The sequence below is a fragment of the Pristis pectinata genome, chromosome 1 (genome assembly GCF_009764475.1).
Source record: "Pristis pectinata isolate sPriPec2 chromosome 1, sPriPec2.1.pri, whole genome shotgun sequence".
NCBI classification, from domain to species: domain Eukaryota; kingdom Metazoa; phylum Chordata; class Chondrichthyes; order Rhinopristiformes; family Pristidae; genus Pristis; species Pristis pectinata.
Genome location: NC_067405.1, coordinates 3011086 through 3038329, shown reverse-complemented (window position 1 = coordinate 3038329; position 27244 = coordinate 3011086). Strand labels below are relative to the sequence as shown.

The window sequence follows — 27244 nt, the reverse complement described above, 5'->3', positions numbered from 1 at the left end:
CCCACTGCAATCTAAACTGAAGAGCAGAAACTCCCCTCCGTTAATTATTGGGAAACTAAAGTCATCGTCTCAAGTCACCATCCAAACTGTCCCAACCGCTGACTCCATGGCAACTGTGTGGCAGTGACCCAGAGTGACTGCAGCCTTGGTGTCAACTTCAACAAATCCACAGTAAGGAGGTTTATTCCTCTCTCCTTCTGTCTGTGAGAGTAATTGTGAACGTGTAGTTCTCTCTCTGTCTCATCCCTTCTCCCACACATCTCTCTCTCTTTCTGTCTGTCCGTCTCTCTCTCTCTCTCCCTCTCTCTCTTTCTGTCTGTCTCTGTCTCTGTCTCTGTCTCTCTCTCTTTCTCTGTCTGTCCGTCTCTCTCTCTCTCTCTTTCTGTCTGTTTCTGTCTCCGTCTGTCTCTGTCTCTGTCTCTCTTTCTCTGTCTGTCCGTCTCTCTCTCTCTCTCTCTCTCTCTTTCTGTCTGTCTCTGTCTCTGTCTCTGTCTGTCTGTCTCTCTCTCTCTCTCTCTCTTTCTGTCTGTCTCTGTCTCCGTCTCTCTCTCTTTTTCTCTCTCTCTCTCTGAGACAGCGGTTGCTGTATCCTTGTTCTGGGAAGTTGGTGGGAGCTGAGCAGAGTGTGATGAGTTCCGCCCCCTTGCAATGTCAGTCCCTGGAGGGTGTGGTTGAGCGTAGAGCTCTGCACACACACAGTGACTCTGCACAGTCGGAATCAGTCACCTCTGCTGCCTGGACCTTCCTGCAGTGACTGCGAGCAGCGAGGGAGCGAGCAGGACTGCGTGCGCCCACCGATGCGTCAGACTGCACGGCGCCTCTCCACGCCCTGGTTAGATTCGAGCCCCTTGGACTTTCCCCGAGCCTGAGGTTCTGGCCGCCGGTATTCCCGAGGTCTTGGAGCTGCCTGGAAGTGCTGGCCATGCACGGGCGCTGGGGGTGGCTGCTGTGCGCGGCCCTCCTGCAGCTGCAGAGTGCTGGGGGCTCGCAGTTCAAGGCGGCCCGGCTGCACCGCTGGTCGACGGCCGGCCTGGGCTACCTGAAGAACAGCCTGTGCCAGAGGGTGTCCTTCCTGTCAGCCGCTGAGTGCCGGCGGCTGGCCGAGATCCCGCAGACGGCGGTGGCTGTCTACGCGGCGGAGCCCAGGGCCGGGGAGAAGCTGTTGACCGTCCTGCCGGACTCTGGCCTGAGCCTGGGCTCCGGCCATGATGCTGTTCTCACCCTGGACCCCAGCCCCGAGCTCAGCTTCGGGCACCCCCTCACCGTCTACTTCATTGACTTCAGCGTGAACGAGCGGCGCTGTGGAGCGCGTGATGGGCTCTACTTAGGTAAGGACACGGCTTCCCCCTTCCTGCATTCACCCACCCACCCTGGACATTCCCCCTTCTCCCCCCTCTCCTCAGGCAGGAGATACAAAAGCCTGAAAGCACGTACCATCACGGTAATGTAGCTGTTAGCGTAACACTTTACAGCACCAGTGACCCGGGTTCAATTCCGGCTGCTGTCTGTAAGGAGTTTGTACGTTCTCCCCGTGTCTGCGTGGGTTTCCTCCGGGTGCTTCGGTTTCCTCCCACATTCTAAAGATGTACGGGTTAGGAAGTTGTGGGCATGCTATGTTGGCACCGGAAGCGTGGTGACACTTGCGGGCTGCCCCCAGAACACTCTGTGCAAAAGATGTATTTCACTGTGTGTTTCGATATACATGTAAGTAATAAAGAAATCTTATCTTATCAAGGACAGCTTCTATCCAGCTGTTGTAAGACAATTGAACGGTCCCCTCGTACGATAAAGTGGACTCCTGACTTCGCAATCTACCTCGTTGTGACCTTGCACCTTATTGTCTGCCTGCACTGCACTTTCTCTGTAACTGTAACACTTTATTCTGCATTCTGTTATTGTTTTCCCTTGTACTACCTCAATGCACTGTGTAATGAATTGATCTGTACGAACGGTATGCAAGACAAGTTTTTCACTGTACCTCGGTACATAGATAGATAGATAGATAGACATCTTTATTAGTCACATGTACATCAAAGCACACAGTGAAATGCATCTTTTGCGTAGTGTGTTCTGGGGGCAGCCCGCAAGTGTCGCCAAGCTTCTGGTGCCAACATAGCATGCCCACAACTTCCTAACCTGTACGTCTTTGGAATGTGGGAGGAAACCGGAGCACCCGGAGGAAACCCACGCAGTCACGGGGAGAACATACAAGTTCTGTACAGACAGCGGCAGGATTTGAACCCGGGTTGCTGGCGCTGTAATACATTACGCTAACCGCTACACTACCCTGCATGTGGTAATCAGAATCAGAATCAGGTTTACTATCACTGACATACAACGTGAAATTTGTCATTTTGCGGCAGCAGTGCAGTGCAAGACGTAAAAATTACTACAAGTTGCAAATAAATAAGTGGTGCAAAAGAGGAATAACGAGGCAGTGTTCATGGGTTCATGGATCGTTCAGAAATCTGATGGTGGAGGGGAAGAAGCTGTTCCTGAATCGTTGAGTGTAGGACAGTAATAAACCAATTCCAATTCCATTGCACTTTCTCTGTAACTGTAACACTTTTATTTTGCATTCTGTTATTGTTTCACCTTGTACTACCGCAATGCACTGTGTAATGAATTGACCTGTACGATCGGTATGCAAGACAAGTTTTTCACTGTACCTCGGTACAAGCGATAATAATAAACCAATACCAGCTCCACATCCCTGCCTCCCCACCATCCTCGCTATCCCAGCCTCCTGCTAAACCTCGACCACCCATGCACTCTCCCGCTGTAGCTGTCCTGCCCCAACGAGCCTTAAGCAGCCTTGGATTTTAGAGCATCAAACTTCAATGGGCTGAATGGTCTCTTCCCTGCCTACTCATTCCAATCTGGTTTAATCTCCCTACATTCCCACCAACACCCTCAGATTCTACCCCTCATGCACACACTAGGGGGACAATTTACAGTGGCCAATTAACCCACAGATCCGCACTTTTTTCTAATTGTGTTCTATCTTGTAAAAGTTGTGGATAATTTTCTTGTGAATGCTGCTTATCTGATGCTCTGTGCCTGTGATGCTGCTGCAAGTAAGTTTTTCATTGCACCTGTGCACACATGGACTTGTGCATCTGACAATGAACTCCACTTTAACTTTGACTTTGGCGTAATTGGGATGTGGGAGGAAACTGGAGCGCCCGGGGGAACCCACGCGGTCACAGGGAGAACATGCAAACTCCACAGACAGCGTCGGAGGTTGATATCGAACCTGGGTCTGTGGAGCTGGGAGGCAGTGGCACTAACTGCTCTGCTGCGTCTTCTACTCATGGATCTCCTCAGTAAAGCTCTCCATATCTATCCCTGTAGAATACTCCTGAAAACATATCTCCTTGACCAAGGTTTCAATCAATTGCCTCAGTAACTTGATCATAAGAAAAAGGAGCAGGAGGAGGCCATTCGGCCCGTCGAGCCTGCTCCACCTTTCAATAAGATCACCGCTGATTTGACCGTTGACTCAGATCCACCTACCTGCCTTTTCCCCATAACCCTTAATTCCCCTACGATGCAAAAATCTATCTAACTGTGTCTTAAACATATTTAATGAGGGAGCCTCTACTGCTTTCCTGGGCAGAGAATTCCACAGATTCACTGCTCTCTGGGGAAAACAGTTTCTCCTCATCTTCATCCTAAATCTATTCCCCTGAATCTTGAGGCCACGTCCCCTAGTTCTAGTCTCACCTAACAGTGGAAACAACCTTCCTGCCTCTATCTTGTCTATCCCTTTCATAATTTTATATGTTTCTATAAGATCCCCTCTCATTCTTCTGAATTCCAGTGAGTATAGTCCCAGGTGACTCAATCTCTCCTCATAGGCTAACCCCCTCATCTCCGGAATCAACCTGGTGAACCTCCTCTGCACCACCTCCAAAGCCAGTATATCCTTCCTCAAGTAAGGAGACCAGAACTGCACGCAGTACTCCAGGTGCGGACTCACCAGTACCCTGTACAGTTGCAGCATAACCTTCCTGCTCTTAAATTCAATCCCTCCAGCGATGAAGGCCAACATTTCATTTACCTTCTTGATAACCTGTTGCACCTGCAAACCAATCTTCTGCGATTCATGCACAAGAACTCCCAAATCCCTCTTCACAACAGCATGCTGCAATCTTGGTGTGAAATCTGTGTCAAATAACAACTTCAGGATGAATATCTTGGGACTTTTTACTGTAAATTGGTTTATTATTGTCACATGTGCCAAGTTACAGTGAAAAACTTGTCTTGCATACCGTTCATTCAGATTATTTCATTACATCAGTGCATTGAGGTAGTACAAGGGAGTAACAGAATGCAGAATAAAGTGTCACAGTTACAGAGAAAGTGCAGTGCAGGCAGACAATAAGGTGCAAGGTCATAACGAGGTAGATCGGGAGGTCAGGAGTCCATTTTATCGTACTAGAGGACCGTTCAATTGTCTTATAACAGCGGGATAGAAGCTGTCCTTGAGCCTGGTGGTACGTGCTTACAGGCTTTTGTATCTTCTGCCCGACGGGAGGGGGGAGAAGAGAGAATGTCCAGTTTTAAATTTGCTGTGTAAATGCAAGTTGTTGTTGAATGGTCATTGCTGCGGTTGGAAGACTCCAGTGGTGAGGCTGGAGATAATGAGAGGGGATTGGGGTGGGGGGGCCCAGGAGAGGGCATCAGAGAAATGTCTAAAAGCAGAACGTGAGGTGACGGGTGTAGGTGCAGTGAGAGGGCGAAGAGTTCTGATTAACTTCCATTGAAATGTGAAGATGAAAAGCGTCAAAACACTGTCAGGTGTCACTGTGGATCAGCTGGTCAAGCCGCTGCCTCCCAGCTCCAGAGAGCTGGGTTTAGAACCAGAGAACCATAGAACCATAGAACATTACAGTACAGAAAACAGGCCATTTGGCCCTTCTAGTCTGTGCCGAAACTTTATTCCGCTAGTCCCATTGACCTGCACCCAGTCCATAACCCTCCAGACCTCTCCCATCCATGTATCTATCCAATTTATTCTTAAAACTTAAGAGCGAGCCCCCATTTACCACGTCAGATGGCAGCTCGTTCCACACTCCCACCACTCTCTGAGTGAAGAAGTTCCCCCTAATGTTCCCACTAAACCTTTCCCCTTTCACCCTAAAGCCATGTCCTCTCGTACTTATCTCTCCTAATCTAGGTGGAAAGAGCCTACTCGCATTTACTCTGTCTATGCCCCTCATAATTTTGTAAACCTCTATCAAATCTCCCTTCATTCTTCTATACTCCAAGGAATAAAGTCCTAACCTGTTCAATCCTGGCCTCCGGTGCTGTCTGTGTGTGGAGTTTGCACGTTCTCCCTGTGACCCCGTGGGTGTACCCTGGGTGCTCCAGTTTCCTCCCACATCGCAACGACGTGCGGGGTCGGTGGGTTAATTGGCCACTGTAAATTGCCCCCACTGTGTAGGCCAGGTGGTTAAAGAATCAAAGGGGGGGGTTGACAAGCCTTGTGTGAGAGGGAATGAGTTGCAGGGGAAGGGGGGAGAGGAGATGATGGGATTGCAGTCCTTGGAAGACAACTGGGGCTGAATGGCCTCTGTGTTATCATAAATAAGACGCAGAGTGCCCGTGGGTGGGTTCAAGGGGACAACTTGTCTTTCTTTTATTCCTTGTGTGTTCTCTGGCTGGGATACATTTTATTGGTCCACTGTCTGTGAGGCAAGAGCTCCCTTCACCCTGAGTTGCCTTACCCGGTGACCAGGGGCAATCACTGCCCACTGAAGGTGAACCGCTGATTCCGGCAAACGGGGTCCAACACCGAGGGGGTTGGGAAAGAGAGGCTTCCAACTCTGGGAGGCTGGATTGAGAAGGGATTTCCGAGCCGTCCTCTTTGGGCATTGCTTCCATTGGAGAGGCCATAAAGTGGACAGGGAACCTGAGGGTTGCCAGGATGACGGCAATGACACAGGGAGCCCGTGGGCCAATGGAGAGGCTGTGGGTGAGGTGGACCTGATATGTCTGGTTCACCATCACACCATCAGGCTTAATGAGCTTCCAAACATCACCTCAACCTGGGAGGGCAGAGCCTGACTGGGAGGGGAGGGTGACCCCGTTCCCCTGTGGACTGGGATGAAAGGGTGGGGATACAGGGACCCTTGACTGTTGGGAACTGGGGTTGGGCTTGGACTGGATGCGCCAAGTAGACATTGCTGGAAGTGTCAATGATTCCAGTTCTCACTCAAGGTGAGATCGAGCAGGGGCTGGAAGTCTGCCTGAAATACGCACAGGAGGAAATCCTCACACATTTAATTAGTGTAGGGGGAGGGCGGAGGTTCGGTAGCTAAAAGGGGCCACGAACTGAGAGCTGGAGTGTCCAGTTAACACTTCGGTGCCTAGAATGGACACAGGACGGGGCGGCTTCCTTCACTCAATGATGTGGGCAGTGTAGCTGCTCCAGACATGCGGACTGTGCTGAGTCTCTGCGTGAGTGTGCAAATGGGGTGTGAGTGAGTGTGCAAGTGGGGTGTGAGTGGGTGTGCAACTGGGGTGTGAGTTCAGTTTCTGCTTTGGGGAGCGTGTTTAAATGTGTACGTGCATTGGTGGGAGTGTACTTCTGTGTACAGCACATGCTTATGCCTCTGTGCACGACTGTGGATATGTGTTGGTTTGCATAGAGCTTGGGCACTGTTTACTGCTGCTGTGTCCTGTGTTTTTAGCCACAGCTGTTTGCCACTGAGTTTGGTTCAATTGTTGCTCATTAGTGGTCCTGGTTACATGTTAATGGTTAAGGTTATACGTCCTTTGATCTGGTTACATGCTGGAAGTTATTTCTGGCCATTGCTCTGTTGTATTTATTGTGGTTATATGTTGTTACTTATAGAGTCACAGAGTCACACTGCACGGAAACAGGCCCTTCAGCCCAACTGGTCCATGTTGACCAAGATTCCCATCTAAGCCAGTCCCATTTGCCTGCTTTTGACCCATATCCCTCCAAACCTTTCCTGCCCATGTACCCGTCCGTGTCTTTTAAACACTGTTAATGTACCTGCCTTAACCACTTCCTCCGGCAGCTCGTTCCATATATGGACCACCCTCAGGTTCCTATCTCTCATCTCTCCCCTCTCACCTTAAACCTCTCTCTCTCTCTCTCTCTCTCTCTCTCTCTCTCTCTCTCTCTCTCTCTCTCTCTCTCTCTCTCTCTCTCTCTCTCTCTCTCTCTCTCTCTCTCTCTCTCTCTCTCTCTCTCTCTCTCTCTCTCTCTCTCTCTCTCTCTCTCTCTCTCTCTCTCTCTCTCTCTCTCTCTCTCTCTCTCTCTGTCTCTCTCTCTCTCTCTCTCTCTCTCTCTCTCTCTCTCTCTCTCTCTCTCTCTCTCTCTCTCTCTCTCTCTCTCTCTCTCTCTCTCTCTCTCTCTCTCTCTCTCTCTCTCTCTCTCTCTCTCTCTCTCTCTCTCTCTCTCTCTCTCTCTCTCTCTCTCTCTTTCTCTCTCTCTCAGTGGCTGACACAAGTATTGGCAGCAAACACAAATAACCTGAAGTAGGAACAACTCAATGACCACTCAGCGTGGCCGGGGCGGAGCCACAGGAAGGCTAGTCACCCCTTGGGTTTTATAAGTAATGGCAAAAAATGTGTCTCAAGGAATCATAACTAGGTTGCCAATGTCTATTTATGGAGCACAAGTAATTCAGAAGGTCTCACAGCGTTTGTTCGTAAGCCACTTATTGGGAGAGTTTGGCTGAAGAGAGAGGCTTTAGGAGCTGTTTAACGCAGGAAAGGTTAGCAGAGAGCTGGTGATGTTCGGGGTGGGGACGCTGGAACTGAGCAACGAGTCAGCTAAAGGCAAGACCACCGCAGGGAGGAGTGGAAAGTGGCCAGAACCGGGGAAGCGCAGAGTGTCAGAGCCGGGGAAGTGACAGGGAAAGGAAGGGGAGAATCCATGCAGTGATTTAAAAACGAGGAGCTGGAGTTTGTGGTATGATGAAGCATAGACAGAGCGGACAGCCGGTATCTTTTTCCCAGAGTCAAGATGTCTAATACCAGGGGGCGTGCATTTAAGGTGAGAGGGTGAAAGCTCAAAGGAGATGTGTGGGGCAAGTTTTTTACACAGAGAGCAGTGGGTGCCTGGAACGTGCTGCCAGGGTTGGTGGTGGAGGCAGATACGATAGAGATTTGTAAGAAACTCTTAGGTAGGCATATGGATGTGCAGAGGATGGAGGGATATGGACCTCGTGTAGGCAGAAGGGATTAGTTTAGTTTGGTGTTTAGGTAAATTGGAATTGGTTTATTATTGTCACGAGTACTGGGGTACAGTGAAAAACCTTCCTTGCAAACCGTTCATAAAGATCAATTCATTCAACAGTGCGTTGAGGTAGTACAAGGGAAAACAGTAACAGAATGCAGAATGAAGTGTTACAGTTACAGAGAAAGTGCAGTGCAGGCAGACAATAAGGTGCAAGGTCATAACGAGGTAGATTGGGAGGTCAAGAGTCCACCTTATCGTACTAGGGGACTGTTCAATAGTCATAACAGCGGGATAGAAGCTGTCCTTGAGCCTGGTGGTACATGCTTTCAGGCTTTTGTATCTTCTGCCTGACGGGAAGGGGGAGAAGAGAGAGTGTCCGGGGTGGGTGGGGTCTTTGACTATGTTGGCTGCTTTACCGAGGCAGCAAGACAGAGCCCATTGTTTAATTAGTTCAGCACAACATTGTGGGCCAAAGGGCCTGCTCCTGTGCTGTACTGTTCTATGTTCCACGTTCTATAAGGATTGCCAAACCAGAGGTTGATACATCGGCGACAGAGATGCACGCATGGGATGCTCTTTGAATGACACTGAATCTCTGAATAGAATCCAAGGGAGCTTTTAAAATGACCAATTTAATAAAACACTTAGATTGGGGAATGGAAAGGGTTAATGGAGTTAAGGGCTGGGCTCTTGCAGGGAGAATGGTTGGTTGGATGCCCAGGGTGTGGAAGTTTCCCGTCTCCCTGACGACAGTGTCCTGCTCCCCAGGTAACCACGAGTGCATGACGCTGGCCCTGAAGAGCCGCTGTGAGAACCTGCTGAAGAGGAGGACCAGTCGCACGGAGCGCCAGAACGCCAAGGAACGCGCAAGGAAGAGGCTGAAGGGGCAGGCAGCAGACAGCCGACTGAAGAGAGAAGATGGCAGCGCTGGGGGTCGGTCCCGCAGGGAAGAGCGGCTGGTGGGGCTGTGTGAGATCCACTTTGTGCCATTGGTTGTGGGACAGAAGGATCAAAGCAAAGAGCAGAGACTCCGCTGTGTAGGTTGGTGTCGTCAAAATCTCCGAACTCTTGTCACCTTGAGCACTTACTCCCAGTGAAGGCAGCTTAGAACTTCTCCTGCCAGGGCAGGGACTGCACATGTCAGACACAGAGTGAAGCTCCCTCTACACCGTCCCATCACACACTCCCGGGGTCAGACACAGAGTGAAGCTCCCTCTACACCGTCCCATCACACACTCCCGGGGTCAGACACAGAGTGAAGCTCCCTCTACACCGTCCCATCACACACTCCCGGGGTCAGACACAGAGTGAAGCTCCCTCTACACCGTCCCATCACACACTCCCGGGGTCAGACACAGAGTGAAGCTCCCTCTACACCGTCCCATCACACACTCCCGGGGTCAGACACAGAGTGAAGCTCCCTCTACACTGTCCCATCACACACTACCAGAATCAGACACAGGATGAAGCTCCCTCTACACACACTCCCAGGACAGGAACAGCACGGGTACAGAGTAAAACTCCCTCTATATGTTTTCTAATGGGATTTCTGTCTCATTTCAAGCAATATTCAGGATTCCCCTGATCAATCCTAACCACAGTGGCTTTTTCGATTAACATTTTATCAGAAAAGGGATGGGGTAACTTGAAGCATACACCAGGAAAGGGGAGTCCCCGTCCACTGTTGTCCTGACTGGAAGGTAAAATGAAATGGAGTACAAAATTGGGTGAAAATGATCCTTATGGAAACCATATCTTCCTGATCCTTAGTTAATCGTTTGGGTTCTGATTCCCAGTCTAAGCTCTGGTAAAGGATCTGGAACAACAAAGAATCTGCTGGAGGAACTCAGCGGGTCGAGCAGCATCTGTGGGGGGGAAGGAATTGTCGACGTTTCAGGTCGAGAACCTACATCAGGACCTTTCCCCCGCAGATGCTGCTCGACCCGCTGAGTTTCTCCAGCAGATTGTTTGTTGCTCCAGATTCCAACATCTGACGTCTCCTGTGTCCCTCTCTGGTCAAGGATTTCCCCGATCCCCTCCTTGGGAATCCACGTGAGTTTACAGGAGTTACCTGGATGTGTCTGGGAGTAACGTTTTGCTTTCTCCTTGCAGAACAGAAGGGTTTTGCTGCTTGTCCCCGACCTCTGGTGATCAGTAGCCCCAACCCTGCTACTGCCAACTGCGAGTTAAATAACAACACATGGCGATGTCACCGGCAACAACTGCTATCTCAGAAATCCTGTCGCATGTACCAGACCTGCGACCATGGAGTGCTGCTGTCCGGTGAGCTGTGTGTGGGGGGGGGGGGGGGGCGGGGGGAGAGAGAGGGTGGAGGAGGAGGAGGAGGAGGGAGGGGTGAGAGTGAAAATGTGAGCGTGGAGAAGGTGAATTGGGGAGTGATGCTGATGGAGTGAGAGGAGACAGGGAGGGAAAGAGAGAAACTAAGACAATAAGTGAGGGCAGACCTCAGTAGCAGACCTTGGTCAGACCTCAGCTGGAGCTCTGCGTGCGATTCTGGTCACCCCACAACAGGGAGGGTGTGACAGAGCTGGAGAGAGCACAGAGGACATTCACCAGGATGTTTCTTGGACTGGAGGGCTTGAGTTATAAGGAGAGACTGGACAAGCTGGGACTGTCTACCTTGGAGCGAAGGAGGCTGAGGTGTGACCTTATGGAGGTTTATAGAATCAGGAGAGGTACAGGTAAGGTGGATGGTCGCAGTCTTTTCCCCAGGGTGGGGGAGTCTAAAACTAGAGGGAATAGATTTAAGGTGAGAGGGGGCAGATTTAAAGGGGACCTGAGGGGCAACTTCTTCACGCAGAGGGTGGTGGGTGTATACAATGAGCTGCCAGAGGGAGTGGTAGAGGTGGACACGATTACAACTTTTGGACAGGTACATGGGTAGGAAAGGTTTAGAGGGATATGGGCCAAACGCGGGCAAATGGGACTGGCTCAGGTAGACAACTGGGTCGGCACGGATGAGTGGGACCGAAGGACCTGTTCCATGCTGTAATAGCCTGTGACTCTCTTCACCGGGATGTTGCCTGGGATGGAGCATTTCAGACTGGAGAAGCAAGTTTTCCCTGGTTAACAGGAGGTTAAGAGGGGACATGACTGGAGTATATAAAACTATTATAAACTGGATATTAAGGAAATTGAGGGATATAGGAATGAGGTAGAAGTGCAGGCAAGGATCGGTGGGTCTTCTCCTCCTCCTGTCCGTTATATGATGATCCAATGTTCTGGATTCACGAGGAGGCAGGAGACGGTCACTCACTGAGCCTCGACTGACTGACATCCAGGGCTGGATGAGTGTTCCAGGAGTGAGGGTGGTTGACTTGTCCACTTACTCTTCCTACCCATTGCATTTCAGGAGGGTGGAAGGAACACCTCACGTACCAGAGGCACGTCAACAACGTGATCCACTTCTACCGGATGTTGCGTAGAAACGGCTTCCGACCAGAGAACATCAAGACCTTCTTCGCAGGAGATGGACAACTCCCCGGTAACAGGAACACAGGCGCTGTTTCCGGTCGCCCAGCTGCAGGGAGGGTGTGATTCAGCTGGAGAGGGTTCAGAAAAGATTCACGAGGATGTTGCTGGGACAGGAGGCCTTGAGTTACAAGGAGAGGCTGGACAGGCTGGGACTGTTTTCCCTGGAGTGAAGGAGGCTGAGGGGCGACCTTATAGGGGTTTATAAAATCATGAGGGGCATAGATAAGGTGGATGGTCACAATCTTTTCCCCAGGGTAGGGGAGTCTAAAACTAGAGGGCACAGGTTTAAGGTGAGTGGGGCAAGATTTAAAGGGGACCTGAGGGGCAAGTTTATCACACAGAGGGTGGTGGATATATGGAACGAGCTGCCAGAGGAAGTGGGTGAGGCAGGTACAATTACAACATTTAAAAGATATTTGGATGGGTACATGGATAGGAAAGGTTTAGAGGGACATGGGCCAAATGCGGGCAAATGGGACGAGCTCAGGAAGGCACCTTGGTCATCATGGATGAATTGGACTGAGGGCCTGTGTCTGTGCTGTATAACTCTACTGACCTACTGGCAAATACGCTTGTTACTACAAGGTGCACTGGCAAATGTAACTGGTCCTCTGATAAATTGAACCCTCAGCAGGTCAGGCTGCACCTGAGAGAGAGTTAATGTTTCAGTTCTTCGAGGTAGGGGAAGGAGATTTAATGGTAACTTTTGAGAGGGAATCGGATCAGTGCCTGAGGGGAAAGCTAAATTACTTTTCTGTAAAGTATTACTTTCATCTAAAGTGATCCCAAGGATGTCCCAAAGCAGTCAAGAAGTTGAATAATATTTTGAACTTTTATTTCATTATGAAAGAGGCCATTTGACCCACCGAGTCTATGCCAGCTCTCATAGAAATCCCAACCCCCCCCACTTAATTCCCCGTAACTTTTCCTCTCCCTCACGTTCCCGTAAACTCCCACCTCCCTTCCTGCCACTCACCTACACACTGGGGATAATTTGAAGTGACCAATTAACCCACCGACCCGCACATCTTTGGGACGTGGGAGGAAATCAGAGCACTCGGGGGAAGCCCACGTGGTCACAGGGAGAATGTGCAAACTCCGCACAGTCAGCAAAGCCTCCGATGCTAAGAGAAAATTTGAAGGCGTTGGTCAGACCACATTTGGAGTATTGTGAGCAGTTTTATAAGGAAGGACATTGGAAAGAGTCCAGAGGAGGTTTACGAGAATGATCCTGGGAATGAAAAGGTTAACATGTCAGAAGCGTTTGATGTCTCGGGGCCTGTACTCACTGGAGTTTAGAAGGATGAGGGGGGACCTCATTGAAACCTACTGAATATTGAAAGGCTTGGATAGAGTGGACGTGGAGAGGATGTTTCCATCAGTGGGAGAGTCCAGGATCCAAGGGCACAGCCTCAGAATAGAAGGACATCCCTTTAGAACTGAGATGAGGAGGAATTTCTTCAGCCAGAAGGTGGTGAATCTGTGGAATTCGTTGCCACAGATGGGTGGAGGCCAAGTCACTGGGTGTATTTAAATCGGAGGTTGATAGGTTCTTGGTTAGTAAGGGCGTCAAAGGTTACGGGGAGAAGGCAGGAGAATGGGGTTGAGAGGGAAAAATAAATCAGCCACGATCGAATGGTGGAGCAGACTTGATGGGCCGAATGGCCTAATTCTGCTCCTATATCTTATGGTCTTATGGTCAGGATCGAATCCAAGTCACTGGAGCTGTGAGGCAGTGGTTCTAACAGTTGTGCCACTGTGCTGCAGATGGGGCAATTAAATTTGCACACAGCAAGATCCCACAAACATCTCAGAGATAAGATGACAGGTCAGATCCGGGGGGTGTTTGATAACCACGTGCGGCTCACAGAGCTGACCATTGTCTCTGTTCCTTGCAGTTGGTGAGGAGACGGAGGGCATCTACCCGGCCACAGAGAAGGTGATGATCAGGAGCCACATCTCCTACATCTGTCGTGCTGTCAACTGCGCTGACTCTCTGGTTCTCTATCTCAACAGCCCCACGAGGAATGATGGCACCATGCTGCTCTGGGATGTCAACAACAATGGAATTGTAGGTATTTACACTGAGCCCAAGGTTCACCTCCATCTTGGGCCCTCTGGGTTCAACCCACAATCCGCAATGGGAGGGGCAGTACTGAGGGAGGGTCACACTGTGGGAGGGACGATACTGATCTGGCTACACCAGCCCGACACTGCTGATCTACGGCAGGGGGTGGGTCACGTGGGGGATCTCCTGGTGGGTCTTCTGCTGGGCCAGGCCAAGCTGTCATGACATGGTGTCATGACAACAGCCTTTCCCTCAATGTCAGCAAAACAAAAGAGCTGGTCATTGACTTCAGGAATGGGGGCGGTGTACATGCACCTGTCTACATCAATGGTGCTGAGGTCGAGAGGGTTGAGAGCTTCAAGTTCCTAGGAATGAACATCACTAATAACCTGTCTTGGTCCAACCACGTAAATGGCACGGACAAGAAAGCTCACCAGTGCCTCTACTTCCTCAGGAGGCTGAAGAAATTTGGCATGTTCCCTTTGACACTCACCAACTTTTATCAATGCACCACAGAAAGCATCCTATCTGGATGCATCACGGCTTGGTACAGCAACTGCTCTGCCCGTGACAGCAAGAAACTGCAGAGAGTTGTGGACACAGCCTGGCACATCAAGGAAACCAGCCTCCCCTCCATGGACTCTGTCTACACTTCTCACTTCCTCGGTAAAGCAGCCAAAGTAATCAAAGACCCCACCCACCCCGGACACTCTCTCTTCTCCCCCCTCCCATCCGGCAGAAGATACAAAAGCCTGAAAGCACGTACCACCAGGCTCAAGGACAGCTTCTATCCCGCTGTTTTGAGACTATTGAATGATTCCTTAGTACGATAAGATGGACTCTTGACCTCACAATCTATGGCCTTGCACGTTATTGTCTACCTGCACTGCACTTTCTCTGTAGCTGTGACACTTTACTCCGTATTGTTATTGTTTTTACCTGTAATACATCAATGCACTCTGTACTAACCCAGTGTAACTGCACTGTGTAATGAATTGACCTGTACAATCGGCATGAAAGACAAGTTTTTCACTGTACCTTGGTACAAGTGACAATAATAAACCAATTCCAATTCTAATGACAACCTCTTGCAAAACGGGCCATTAGTTCCTGTGGATCCATCGCCTTTCAACCCCATTAACGTCTTCAGTACAATTTTTTACTGGTTTCTTTCAACTCTTCAGATCGCTGTTTCTCTTCTATTTCCCAGAGGTTTTCTGTCTCCTCTTCCATAAAATCAGACAAAGTATATGTTTAATTTCCCCGCTGTCTCCTTGTTCTTTCATTGCGTATATACGTAATATTCTAGCATATTGTTATCACTGTTCTTAAAGGCCTCTTCACCACCAGCTCATTGGTATTGGTATTGATGTGCATTGATGTAGTACAAGTAAAAACAATAACAGTACGGAGTAAAGTGTCACAGCTACAGAGAAAGTGCAGTGCAATAAGGTGCGAGGTCACAACAAGGTAGATTGTGAGGTCAGAGTCCATCTCATTGTCCGTCTCATTGTTTAACCCTGTCATTGGTTAACCCTTTCTCGTCATACAACACTCGATCTAAAATAGCCTGTTCCCTTGGTCCCTCAACATGCTGACAGAAATCTCAGCTTTATACATTCTACTCTCTGCTGCTGTTAACTTACTTAAAAAGACTGCAGATGCTGGAATCTAGAGCAACACACAATCTGCTGGAGGAACTCAGCAGGTCAGTCTATATGTAGATTAAATCCCCCCAGGATTATTGAATTATCATCGTTACATGGAACTCTGATTCCCTGGTTTATACTGTACATTATCACTCCTGTTTGGGGGCTGGTGGATAACTCGCACCAATGTTTTCTGCCCCTTGTTTCTCAGCTCTCCCGAAACTGGTCCCACTTCTTGATGTACCCCTCCACTGATTTTCTCCAGTTGTTTAATATCAAGGATACCCCACCTCCTTTTCCATTTGCTTATCTCTTCCTTAGGGTCATTATCCCAGAATATTAATTCCCGACACGGGTCACTTTGCAGCTACAGCTATAAGGGGAGGTTGGACAAACCAGGGTTGTTTTCTCTGGAGCGGCGAAGGCTGAGGGGAGACCTGATAGAGGTTTATAAAATTATGAGAGGAAGAGATAGAGTAGACGGTCAGTATCAATCTCCCAGGGTGGAAATGTCAAAGACTAGAGGGCAGATTAAGATGAGAGGGGGAAGGTGCTGCTGGGGAGGTGATGCAAGGAGACACAATTCGCAATAGAGCAATAGCAAGAGTCATAGAGTTATACAGCCTACAAACAGGCCCTTCGGCCCAACTGGTCCATGCCAACCAAGCTTCCCACCTAAGCTAGTCCCATTGGCCAGTGTTTTGCCCCTATCCCTCTAAACCTTTCCCATCCATGTACCTGGCCAAATGTCTTTTAACAGTTGTTAATGTACCTGCCTCAACCCCTTCCTCTGGCAGCTCGTTCCATATACGGACCACCTTCTGCGTAAAAAAAGTTGCCCCTCAAGTTCCTATCAAATCTCCTCCCTCTCACATTAAACCTGTGCCCTCTAGTTCTTGATTCCCCAACCCTGAGAAAAAGACTGAACGTATTCACCCTGTCTATGCCCCTCATGGTTTTATACACAGGTTGAGAGCTGTTTAGACAGGGAATGGAGGGATATGGATTATGTGCAGGCAAACGGGAATATTTTAATTTAACATCACAGTCGGCACAGACATGGTGGGCCGAAGGGGCTGTTCCTGCTCTGTACAGTTCCACATGCTATGTACATCTCTGTTATGGCCATTATGTTGTACCCATTCATCTTGCCTTTGCCATAATTCATCTATCTTTTTCCATGTGCTGTGTGCATTCAGATGAAGAGCCCCTGAGGCCAACAGAATGTGCTAACTGGGTAGAGTAAAGGCATGGTAACTCAGTGATGAAATATGATAATGAGACAGTAATTGTCATCTGCACAAGTCCGTGTGTGCACAGGTGCACTGAAAAACTTACTTGCAGCAGCATCACAGGCACAGAGCATCAGATAAGCAGCATTCACAAGAAAAACATAAATTAAATTATACACAATCGTTACAAGAAAGAACACAGAACGAAACCGAAGTCCATCTTGGTGCAAAGTGGTCATAGTGTTGCTATACCGAGGTAGTGATTAGGGTTGTGCTGGTTGGTTCAAGAACTAAATGGTTGAAGGGAAGTAGCTGTTCCTGAACCTGGTGGTGTGGGACGTCAGGCTTCTGTACCTCGTGCCCGATGGGAGCTGTGAGAAGATGGCACAGTCCGGAGGGTGGGGGATCTTTGACGATGGACGTTGCCTTGTTGAGGCAGCGCCTCCTGTAGATACTCCCGATGGTGGGGAGGGATGTGCCCGTGATGTATTGTGCCGAGTCCACTACTTTCTGCAGCTTCTTACATTCCTGCTCATTCGAATTGCCGTCCCAGACTGTGATGCAACCAGTCAGGATACTTTCAACAGTACATCTGTAGAAGTTTGTTAGAGTGTTCGGTGACAAGCTGAACCTCCTTAACCTCCTAAGAAAGTACAGACACTGGTACGCCTTCCTGGTGATTGCATCTATGTGCTGGGCCCAGGACAGATCATCTGATATGTTAACACCCAAGAATTTAAAGCTGCTGACTCCCTCTACTGCCGATCTCCCAATGTAGACTGGCGCATGTTCACCTTCCCTCCCCTCCCTGAAGTCAACAATGGTAGATCTTGGCAATAGAATAATGGGAATATGGCAGCATTGGTTTAATGGGTGCTTCTGAAACAATAATACAAATAGTACAGGTTGGATTCTCACTGTGGGCAATTTAAGAGTCTGAATTTGGTTAAAAAAATGCCTGGAAGCAATGAGTAAAAGTGAGACTAAGAGCACGTTGTGAAGCTCAGCAGGTTCTCTATTCATGCCTTTGAGGGAAGAAGACCGGTCTGCTCCTAATGAGACTGCAGTCCCCAAGACAACACACAAACAGTAAATGGTAGGAATACTTGTTTGTAGTGAGTGGTTACATTACTGGGCAGACAGCCAGCGTTCTGCACCATTGATCCAGAGACAAGAGTTCAAATCCCACTGGGGAATTCAAATTCAAGTAAATAGGTCTGGAATTAAGTTTACACCCAGACCCGGTAACCAAGAAACTGCCAGATTGTTGTCAAAACCCATCTGATGCACGAACGAACTTCAGGGAAGAAAATCTGCCATTATTATCCAGAGTGGCCTGAGATGGCTCCTGAACCATCTAAATTACAGGCATTAAGGACAAACAAATTCTGAGGACAAATAAATAAATAATGTGTGGAGAGAGGAACAGGTGTGTTGTTTCAGATTGAGGACCTTTTATGGGAAGTGGGAGATCAGAAATGAAATGGCTTAAGCTGTGGTGTGGGTGTGGAGGGACAGAGAGAAGGTGCAGAGCAGGAGTGAGTGAAAGACACACGGTGGTGGTGGTGCTGATAGAGGTGTCACCTCTTGTGACGGTAGAGTAATCAGCCTTAGTGGACCAACCACAGAGAGGCCACGGCCAAGATAGATCACCAGCGCCTCTACTTCCTCAGGATGCTAAAGAAATCTGGCACGTCACCTTTGACTCTCACCAACTTTTACTGATGCACCATAGAAAGCATCCTATCCGGATGCATCACGGCTTGGTACGGCAACTGCTCTGCCCAGGACCGCAAGAAACTGCAGAGAGTTGTGGACACAGCTCAGCACATCACACAAACCAGCCTCCCCTCCATGGACTCTGTCTATACCTCTCGCTGCCTTGGTAAAGCAGCCAACATAGTCAAAGACCCCACCCACCCCGGACACTCTCTCTTCTCCCCCCTCCCATTGGGCAGAAGACACAAAAGCCTGAAAGCACGTACCACCAAGCTCAAGGACAGCTTCTATCCCGCTGTTATAAGACTATTGAACGATTCCCTAGTATGATAAGATGGACCTTACAATCTACCTCGTTATGACCTTGCACCTTATTGTCTGCCTGCACTGCACTTTCTCTGTAACTGGAACCCTTAATTCTGCATTCTGTTATTGCTTTTCCCTTGTACTACCTTGATGCACTGTGTAATGAATTGATCTGTATGGACAGTATGCAAGACAAGTTTTTCACTGTACCTTGGTATAAGTGACAATAATAAACCAATTTACCAATCTCCATGTTCTTGATATTCCCGTGCATTACTTGGAACACGTTACTCCTGCAATCACTAGTTTTAAACAAAAATAGCCAAGAAACTATCACATAAAAAGGCTAATTGATAAGCCCCAATTTCACATTGCATGGAATTCATCGGTTCCATTTTGAGTTACTGGTATTGGTATTGGTTCATTATTATCATCTGTACAGGTCAATTCATTACACAGTGCATTGAGGCCGTACAGGGTAAAAACAAAAACAGAATACAGAGTAAAGTGTCACAGCTACAGGGAAGGGCAGTGCAGGTAGACAATAAGGTGCAAGGTCATAACAAGGTAGACTGTGAGGTCAAGAGTCCATTTCATCGTATAAGCGAACTGTTCAATAGTCTTATCACCATGGGGTAGAAGCTGTCCTTGAGCCTGGTGCCCTCAGGCTCCTGTATCTTCTGCCTGATGGGAGAGGAGAGAAGAGAGAATAACTCGGGTGGGTGGGGTCTTTGATTATGTTGGCTGCTTCACCGAGGCAGCGGGAAGTGTAGACAGAGTCCATGGAAGGGAGGCTGGTTTCTGTGATGTGCTCAGCTGTGTCTACAACTCTCTGCAGTTTCTTGTGGTCCTGGGCAGAGCAGTTGCCGTACCAAGCCGTGATGCATTGAGATAGATGCTTTCTGTGGTGCATCAACAAAAGTTGGTGAGGGTCAAGTTGGTGAGTTGGTGAGTGAGTGAGGATTCGCCTGTTTTTCGATCCAGTGAGTGGGAGATGTGCTTACTGGCACCAGCTGGAAATGGCCTTCAGAGTGTCAGGATTCAGCAGACATGGGGGCTGGTTTGGAGGCAGCTCTGACTGTCCTTCAAAGGAATTTACTGCACGAGGCCGTTCGTAGTGGAAGATTTCCTCTGCAGTGCCCAGTGAATGAATGTGAGTAACAATGACTCTGGGTGATGCTGTGCATGGTTTAAATTTCAGGCCGACCAGAAAGAGAAGTACACGGTGGGGGAACTGCTGATGGACCTGGAGGGGTGCAAGGCACACAGAGTATTCATATTCATCGATCAGAGTTACTCTGGGACACTGGCAAAGAAACTGTTGACGTCCAACAAACATCCAAACGTGGTCCTGATTGGCAACAGCAGGAGCTCAGAGTTCACCTGGGCTTCCAGTTTCACTGAGTTCTGGATGGAGCTTCAACCGGATCAATGCCTCATTGATTACATCTTGAAGGTCAGTTGAAATCACAGGAAAATATACATTGTGTTAAAAAGAACCTGCCTTAAAACACTGGTCCTTGCCTTCCTAAACTGATGGACCTATCCTCGGCCTCCTCCACTGTCAACGTGAGACTCCACACAAACAAGGAACAGCTCCTTGTACTGCTGCCTCTTGTGGGACCGACCTCTGTTCCCTTCACCAGAGGGGAGTTCTTACAGTGGGTACTGTCATAGAGTCATACAGGCCCTTCGGCACAACTCGTCTGTGCCGACCAAGGTCACCATCTAAGCGAGTCCCATTGCTGGCAATTGGCCCACATCCCTCTAACCCTTTCCTGTCCCTGTACAGGTGTCTTTTAAACACTGTAATTGTACCTGCCTCAACCACTTCTTCTGGCAGCTCGTTCCACACACCCACCACCCTCTGTGTGAAAAAGTCACCTTCAGGCCCCTTTAAATCTTTCCCCTCTCACCTTAAACCTGTGCCCTCTAGTTTTAGACTCCCCTACCCTGGGGAAAAGTCTGTGACCATCCTCCTTATCTATGCCCCTCATGATTTTACAAACCTCTATAAGGTCGCCCCTCAGCCTCCTTCAGTCCAAGGAAACAGTCTCAGCCTGTCCAGCCTCTCCTTATAACTCAAGCCCTCCAGTCCCGGCAACATCCTTGTGAATCGTTTCTGCCCCCACTCCAGCTTGCAAAATATATGAGGGATCTGGAGAGGGTGCAGAACAGACTCCTGCCCTCATTTGTCTGTGTGCAGGGTAACAACCCCACCTTCTAGGGAAGAGACCCGTCTTTCAATAACTCTCCATCTCATCCACATTCTGTCTGACCTGCTAAACCTTTCCAGCGTTTATATCCATCTCTCCAAGCATATGGGGAGAGTTTGGTTGTATTATTCAGGGCTGCACTCTATCACACCAGCTGATACCCAATTCATTGTTCCTTCAGTCTTTCTGTTGACACTGTGCCTACTACATAGAACATAGAACAGTACAGCACAGAACAGGCCCTTCGGCCCACAATGTTCTGTCGATATAGCTGCCCAGAGAATGCCCATATCCCTCTATTTTCCTCTCATCCATGTGCCCATCCAAGCCCCTCTTGAAAGCCCCCAATGAGTTTGCCTCCACCACCCTCAAGGAAGGTGAACATTGCTGAAAATACGTTGTCCTTTCTGGCCTTGGCAGTTGAATTGTTGGCCATGACATCACCACTCCCGAGCTCGACCCCTGTCTCAAGCCTCATAACTCTCCGAGACGTGTTCCTTCAACTCTTTCCTCCTCTCCTTAGTCCCTTCCATTGAAGTCGATCCCTTCAGATAGCCAGGCCCTGAGGTCGATAATTCCTTAGCTAAACTTTTCCTTTCTCACCCCCTCCCTTACTCTTCCTTCGAGAATCTTCTTAGTTTAACCAACCTGTCCCAGAGTGGTATAGCACAGAAACAGGCCCTTCAGCCCACTGAGTCTGTGCAGACCATCAAGCACCCATTTTCACTAACCCCATGTTTATTCTCCCCACATTCCCGTTAACTCCCCCCAGATTATAATTTAACTATGCACCAGGGGCAATTTACAACAGCCAATTAACCTTTCAGCCTGGGAGGAAACCAGAGCACCAGGAGCAAACCCATGCAGCCACAGGGAGAACGCGCTGGAGCCCCAGGGAGACAGTGCTGGAGGTCAGGATTGAACCTGTGGTCACTGGAGCTGTGAGACAGTGGCTCCACCAGCTGTGCCATTGCACTGCCTAATTAACTTCCTCAGCTCAGCATATTTCGTCCAATAATGCTCCTCTTGGATGTTTGACTATGTTAGGGTGCTACAGACATAAAAACATAAGGAGTAGGAGCAGGAGGAGGCCATTCGGCCCGTTGAGCCTGCTCCATCTTTCAATAAGATCACGGCTGATCTGGCCGTGGTCTCAGATCCACCTACCTGCCTTTTCCCATAACCCTTAATTCCCCGACTATGCAAAAATCTATCTAACTGTGTCTTAAATATATTTAATGAGGTCGCCTCTACTGCTTTCCTGGGCAGAGAATTCCATATTCACTGCTCTCTGGGAAAAGCGGTTTCTCCTCATCTGCGTCCTAAATCTATTCCCCCGAATCTTGAGGCTACGTCCCCTAGTTCTAGTCTCACCTAACAGTGGAAACAACCTTCCTGCCTCTATCTTGTCTATCCCTTTCATCATTTTATATGTTTCTATAAGATCCCCTCTCATTCTTCTGAATTCCAGTGAGTATAGTCCCAGGTGACTCAATCTCTCCTCATAGGCTAACCCCCTCATCTCCGGAATCAACCTGGTGAACCTCCTCTGCACCACCTCCAAAGCCAGTATATCTTTCCTCAAGTAAGGACACCAGAACTGCACGCAGTACTCCAGGTGCGGACTCACCAGTACCCTGTACAGTTGCAGCATAACCTCCCTGCTCTTAAATTCAATCCCTCCAGCGATGAAGGCCAACATTTCATTTGCCTTCTTGATAACCTGTTGCACCTGCAAACCAACCTTCTGCGATTCATGCACAAGCACTTCCAAGTCCCTCTGCACAACAGCATGCTGCAATCTTTCACCATTTAAATAATAATCTGATCTTCTATTTTTCCTTCCAAAGTTCATGACCTCGCATTTACCAACATTTCACTCCATCTGCCAGACCCTTGCCCACTCACGAGATAAGATAAGATTTGTTTATTAGTCACATGCACATCGAAACACACAGTGAAATGCATCTCTTGCATAGAGTGTTCTGGGGGCAGCCCGCAAGTGTTGCCACACTTCCGGCACCAACATAGCACGCCCACAACTTCCTAACCCGTATGTCTTTGGAATGTGGGAGGAAACCAGAGCACCAGGAGGAAACCCACGCAGACACGGGGAGAGCGTACAGACTCCTTACAGACAGTGGCTGGAATTGAACCCGGGTCACTGGTATGCTAACCACTACAGTACCGTACCTGCCTAACCTGTCTATATCTCTCTGCAGACTCTCCGCATCCTCTGCACAATTTACTTTTCCATTCAATTTAGTGTCATCAGCAAACTTAGATACGCTACACTCGCTCCCCTCTTCCAAATCGTTAATGGTTGTGGGCCCAGCACTGACCCCTGCGGTACTCCACTCACCACTGATTGACAACCAGAGAAACACCCATTTATCCCAACTCTCTGCCTTCTATTGGTCCCCGGTTGCCAATACCTTACCCCCAACTCCATGTATCCTTATCTTATGGATAAGTCTTTTATGCGGCACCTTATCCAACGCCTTCTGAAAATCCAAGTATACAACATCCACCTGTTCCCCTCTATCCACTGCGCTCATTATATCCTCAAAGAACTCCAGTAAGTTTGTCAAACAGGACCTGCCCTTCCTGAATCCATGCTGTGTCTGCCTGATGGAACCACTTCTATCTCACTATTTTTTCCTGAATGATAGCTTCAAACATTTTCCCAACTACAGACGTTAAGCTAACTGGCCTATAGTTACCTGCCTTTTGCCTACATCCTTTTTTTTAAACAGTGGTGTGACATTCGCTGTCTTCCAATCTGCTGGGACCTGCCCAGAGTCCAGAGAATTTTGGTCGTGGAAGTTGTTGTTGAGTTATTGAACTTCACCCTGAACCTACCATTTTTGGATTGCTTTCACAGAATGTTGCCTGGGCTGCCCCTTCAAACCTTGGAATAGTTGAGCCCACTCCTGGCCTCTTGAACAGCACTATCTATGGAGGACCTTGCTATAACAACCCACCACTGACCCCAGAAGAGGTGAAGCGGGAGTACATGGGCTGCCAAAACCTCCCGACTGCAGTGTGGTACCAGACAATCCAGAAGAAAGATCTCCCACATTAACCGCTCCGTACTGTTTCATGGCAAACTGTTCTTTTAGTGGGACAGGAAACTCTTCAGAGCACAGATTTAAGCCCTTGAGCAAGATTTTAATTTCATGAATATTTTAACGTTTCCTTCTGGGAAGCGATTGTATTAAAAGATCACATTTACTTTAAATGCAATGACCAGCATGTACACAATGATGTCTACTCTGATTTCTTGTCCGTCCCTGAGTTCCTTGACTGCAACCCTGGATGCTCTGTCTTCATTTCCAGAATTCCTTTTCTAAACCTCTCCACATCTTCCTCTTCGGATTGCCTGTTGAAAACCCAGCTATTGGACCAAGATGTCACTGTTTGGCTTTGCGTCAAGTTGTCTCTCTATGTCCCTGAGGCACACCTTGGGTAAAGGCAACTTGCTGTATGAATGCAAGTCATTAGGCTGTGTATAGCATTACAAAAGATAAAGTTTCCCTGATGGTCCCAGGTCCCAGAGTTAGTGCCGATGCATGTGGTTCTGGCCCCAATTCCTACCGATCGCTGAAGCAGGAACGTTGCATTTGCCTTTAGTGGTCTCTGGTGATTAGTTCAGTCAGGATCCTAACTGTTAAACAACAAGTTGTTGGAGAAGGCAGGTGGGTGTTAGGTGTTCATTGTAATGAGTCATGCCAACACACGTCCCTTAGCTACCCCTACATTGCAGCAATATTGTGGATTGCAGAGGAGAAAACAATATTAACACTCTGCTCAGTTTAATTTGAGGTGCATTGTGCTTATATAAAGAACATTTATATCACCTTTCATTGTCTAAGGATGCTCCAGAGGCTTTTTTGAGGTGTTTTCACTGATGCAAATTTTAGCTGAATGACTCCAAAAGCATCTCAGGACGAACTAAGTGTAGAAGAGGCTGGATGACCATAACTGTTTGACCTTCTCTCCTCCCCTCCTGGTGACAGATCTCTTCACTGCTACCTAGCCAGATCAATCAGGGAAAGTAATCACCCACTGCCTTTACCTTTCAAAGTTAAAAAATAATGGATAAATTATCTTCATTAGTCCATCAACGAATTATGAAAGGGAATGTTGTCCAGGATTCTCATTCCTGATTTCTGGTCAACATTTATCCATGAACTAAAATCAGAAAATGGATACACTTCATTGTTATATATGGGATCTTGCTATGAACAACCTAACTATCTCTTCAACAATGACCACACACGGAAAGAATTTTTCTGCCTGCAAAATGCTTTGGGAAATCTTGGGACTGTGGAAGGGGCTACAACTCACCAAACTGGCTCCATTCAACTTCAAAAGCTCTATTTAGAGATCCCACACTCCCCACTATTGAGTTGCTCTGGGAGGGAACACAAGGTGGATGTTAATGTTGTAACCTGATTTCTGCTCCCTTTCCAATACTGGGGTAGTCCACTACTCTGTTCAAACCTCCTCTGGAACACTGGGTTGAAGACTGGTCTCTCTAACAGAATTTGGTAACACAGGGCTTACAGAGAGTGTACCTCACTGTTTGAGGAATAACTTGGTAATACAATGGCCTCGAAAAATGCCAGATATGGAATATTTTGGAGTGAAATGAGAAAGGTGACAGGGTAGGGAGCAGAAGCCACAATCGACCTTTCCCAACACACCATAGGTGGTGGCTGCAGGCTCGAGGCAGAGGAGAAATCGGTCTTTTTTTGCAGTGATCAACAGCAAATTTTGATGAAAAGTCAATCTATTTGAAATGTTAGCTCGTTGCTCCCCCTGCATGGATGATGCCTGAGCTGCTGAGAATTTGCAGTACTTTTGTTTCTATCGCTGGATATTGTTGGTTTTGAAGGTGTTCGAGGCCACAACATAAGAATTGTAATGGGGGGGGAAGAGAGGGCTGTTATACAGCAAGGATAAAATAACAGAAGGATTGTCTTCAACTTGCATAAATGTATTTGCATTTTAGCTACTCTGAAGTCTATAAGCAAATTTGCAAGTCTGATATACCCACATGGAGCAGTCCGCTCTGAAACACCTCTGTAAAGTTCTCATTGAAAAGCATCAAAAGTTCACTCAGAGTGGCCAGCTGCAGATGAAGACAGCCGCAGTGTGAGTTAGGACCTGTAAATAACTGTAGGAACGTGCACCGCTCAGGTACCTGGAGAGGAATCCCCTGTTCATTATGCAGTCTGGCTACCCTATTTATGCTAACTCTAGATGTTATTCATTGGATTGTGACTGTATATATTTATAATAAAATAACTTTTGTATGAAAATAATGGTGAAAATCATCATTCAAAAGGAATACTTTAAGGATGCTCATCTCAGATAATAGCAAGACAATTCATTTCCCAATTGAGTATTCCTCACGCAGGTGGCGCAGCAGTTAAGTGTTTCTCCCTCACAGCTCTAGAACCCGACTTGCATCCTGACCTTGGTGGTACCTGCGTGAATTTTGAATGATCTCCCTGTGACTATGTTAGATTCACGCAGTACTCTGGTTTCCTGCCACATTGCAAAGTACTGGGAGGTTAACTGGATACCGTCAATTAACCCTCAGTGTAGATAAATGACTAAAGAATGAGAAGAGGAAGGTGATGAGCACATGAGAGAGAATAGATAAGATAAAATATATTTTATTAGTCACATGAACATCGAAACACACAGTGAAATGCATCTTTTGCGTAGAGTGTTCTGGGGGCAGCCCGCAAGTGTCGCCACACTTCCGGTGCCAACATAGCACGCCCACAACTCCCTAACCCGTACGTCTTTGGAATGTGGGAGGAAACCGGAGCACCCGGAGGAAACCCACGCAGACACGGGGAGAACGTACAAACTCCTTACAGACAGTGGCCGGAATTGAACCCGGGTCCCTGGCACTGTAATAGCGTCATGCTAACGTGCCTGCCCTAGGTTCCCTGGGAAGGTTGCAATAGCTACATAAAATGAGGGGGAATTGGATTGATGGGATTATTCTGCTTGGAGCCAGAATGGTTATTTTGGGGCTGAATGGCCTCTAGTGTTGTAAAAGTATAAAACGTGTAGTTCTTGCAGGTCTCCTCTGGATTAGAGAAATCAAACACTAATAAGCCAAACATCCACATTCAGTATGCAAGTGTACCAACCTTCCAGTTGTTTACCACTTTAAGGGGACATAATTTTAAGGTGATTGGAGGAGGGTATAAGGGGGATATCAGGGGTAAGTTTTTTACACAGAGAGTGGTGGGTGCGGGGAACGCACTGCCGGCAGAGGTTGTGGGGGCAGATACGTTCAGGACATTTAAGAG

The 27244-nt window shown here is 48.2% G+C and overlaps 2 protein-coding genes across 2 annotated transcripts in view; one reads left to right on the top strand and one right to left on the bottom strand.

Annotated features, from left to right (window-relative positions):
• The window catches only part of LOC127569523 (ATP-binding cassette sub-family B member 6-like), a 549089-nt gene that overhangs the window by 346421 nt on the left and 175424 nt on the right, over positions 1 to 27244 (bottom strand). The gene's annotated exons all lie outside the window — the stretch shown is intronic.
• On the top strand, positions 521 to 26189 carry si:ch211-67e16.11 (uncharacterized). The gene is made up of 7 exons (XM_052014366.1): positions 521 to 1328; positions 8990 to 9262; positions 10334 to 10504; positions 11595 to 11726; positions 13615 to 13787; positions 19892 to 20146; positions 23791 to 26189. Exons 1-7 carry the CDS (start codon positions 923 to 925, stop codon positions 23989 to 23991), a joined length of 1611 nt encoding a protein of 536 aa, XP_051870326.1. The 5' UTR covers positions 521 to 922; the 3' UTR covers positions 23992 to 26189.

Coding starts and splice junctions, on each gene's coding strand:
- si:ch211-67e16.11 (XM_052014366.1), top strand. CDS start 923: ATGCACGGGCGCTGGGGGTGGCTGCTGTGCGCGGCCCTCCTGCAGCTG. Junction 1,329..8,989: donor GCGTGATGGGCTCTACTTAG/GTAAGGACACGG, acceptor CCTGCTCCCCAG/GTAACCACGAGTGCATGACG. Junction 10,505..11,594: donor CCATGGAGTGCTGCTGTCCG/GTGAGCTGTGTG, acceptor ATTGCATTTCAG/GAGGGTGGAAGGAACACCTC.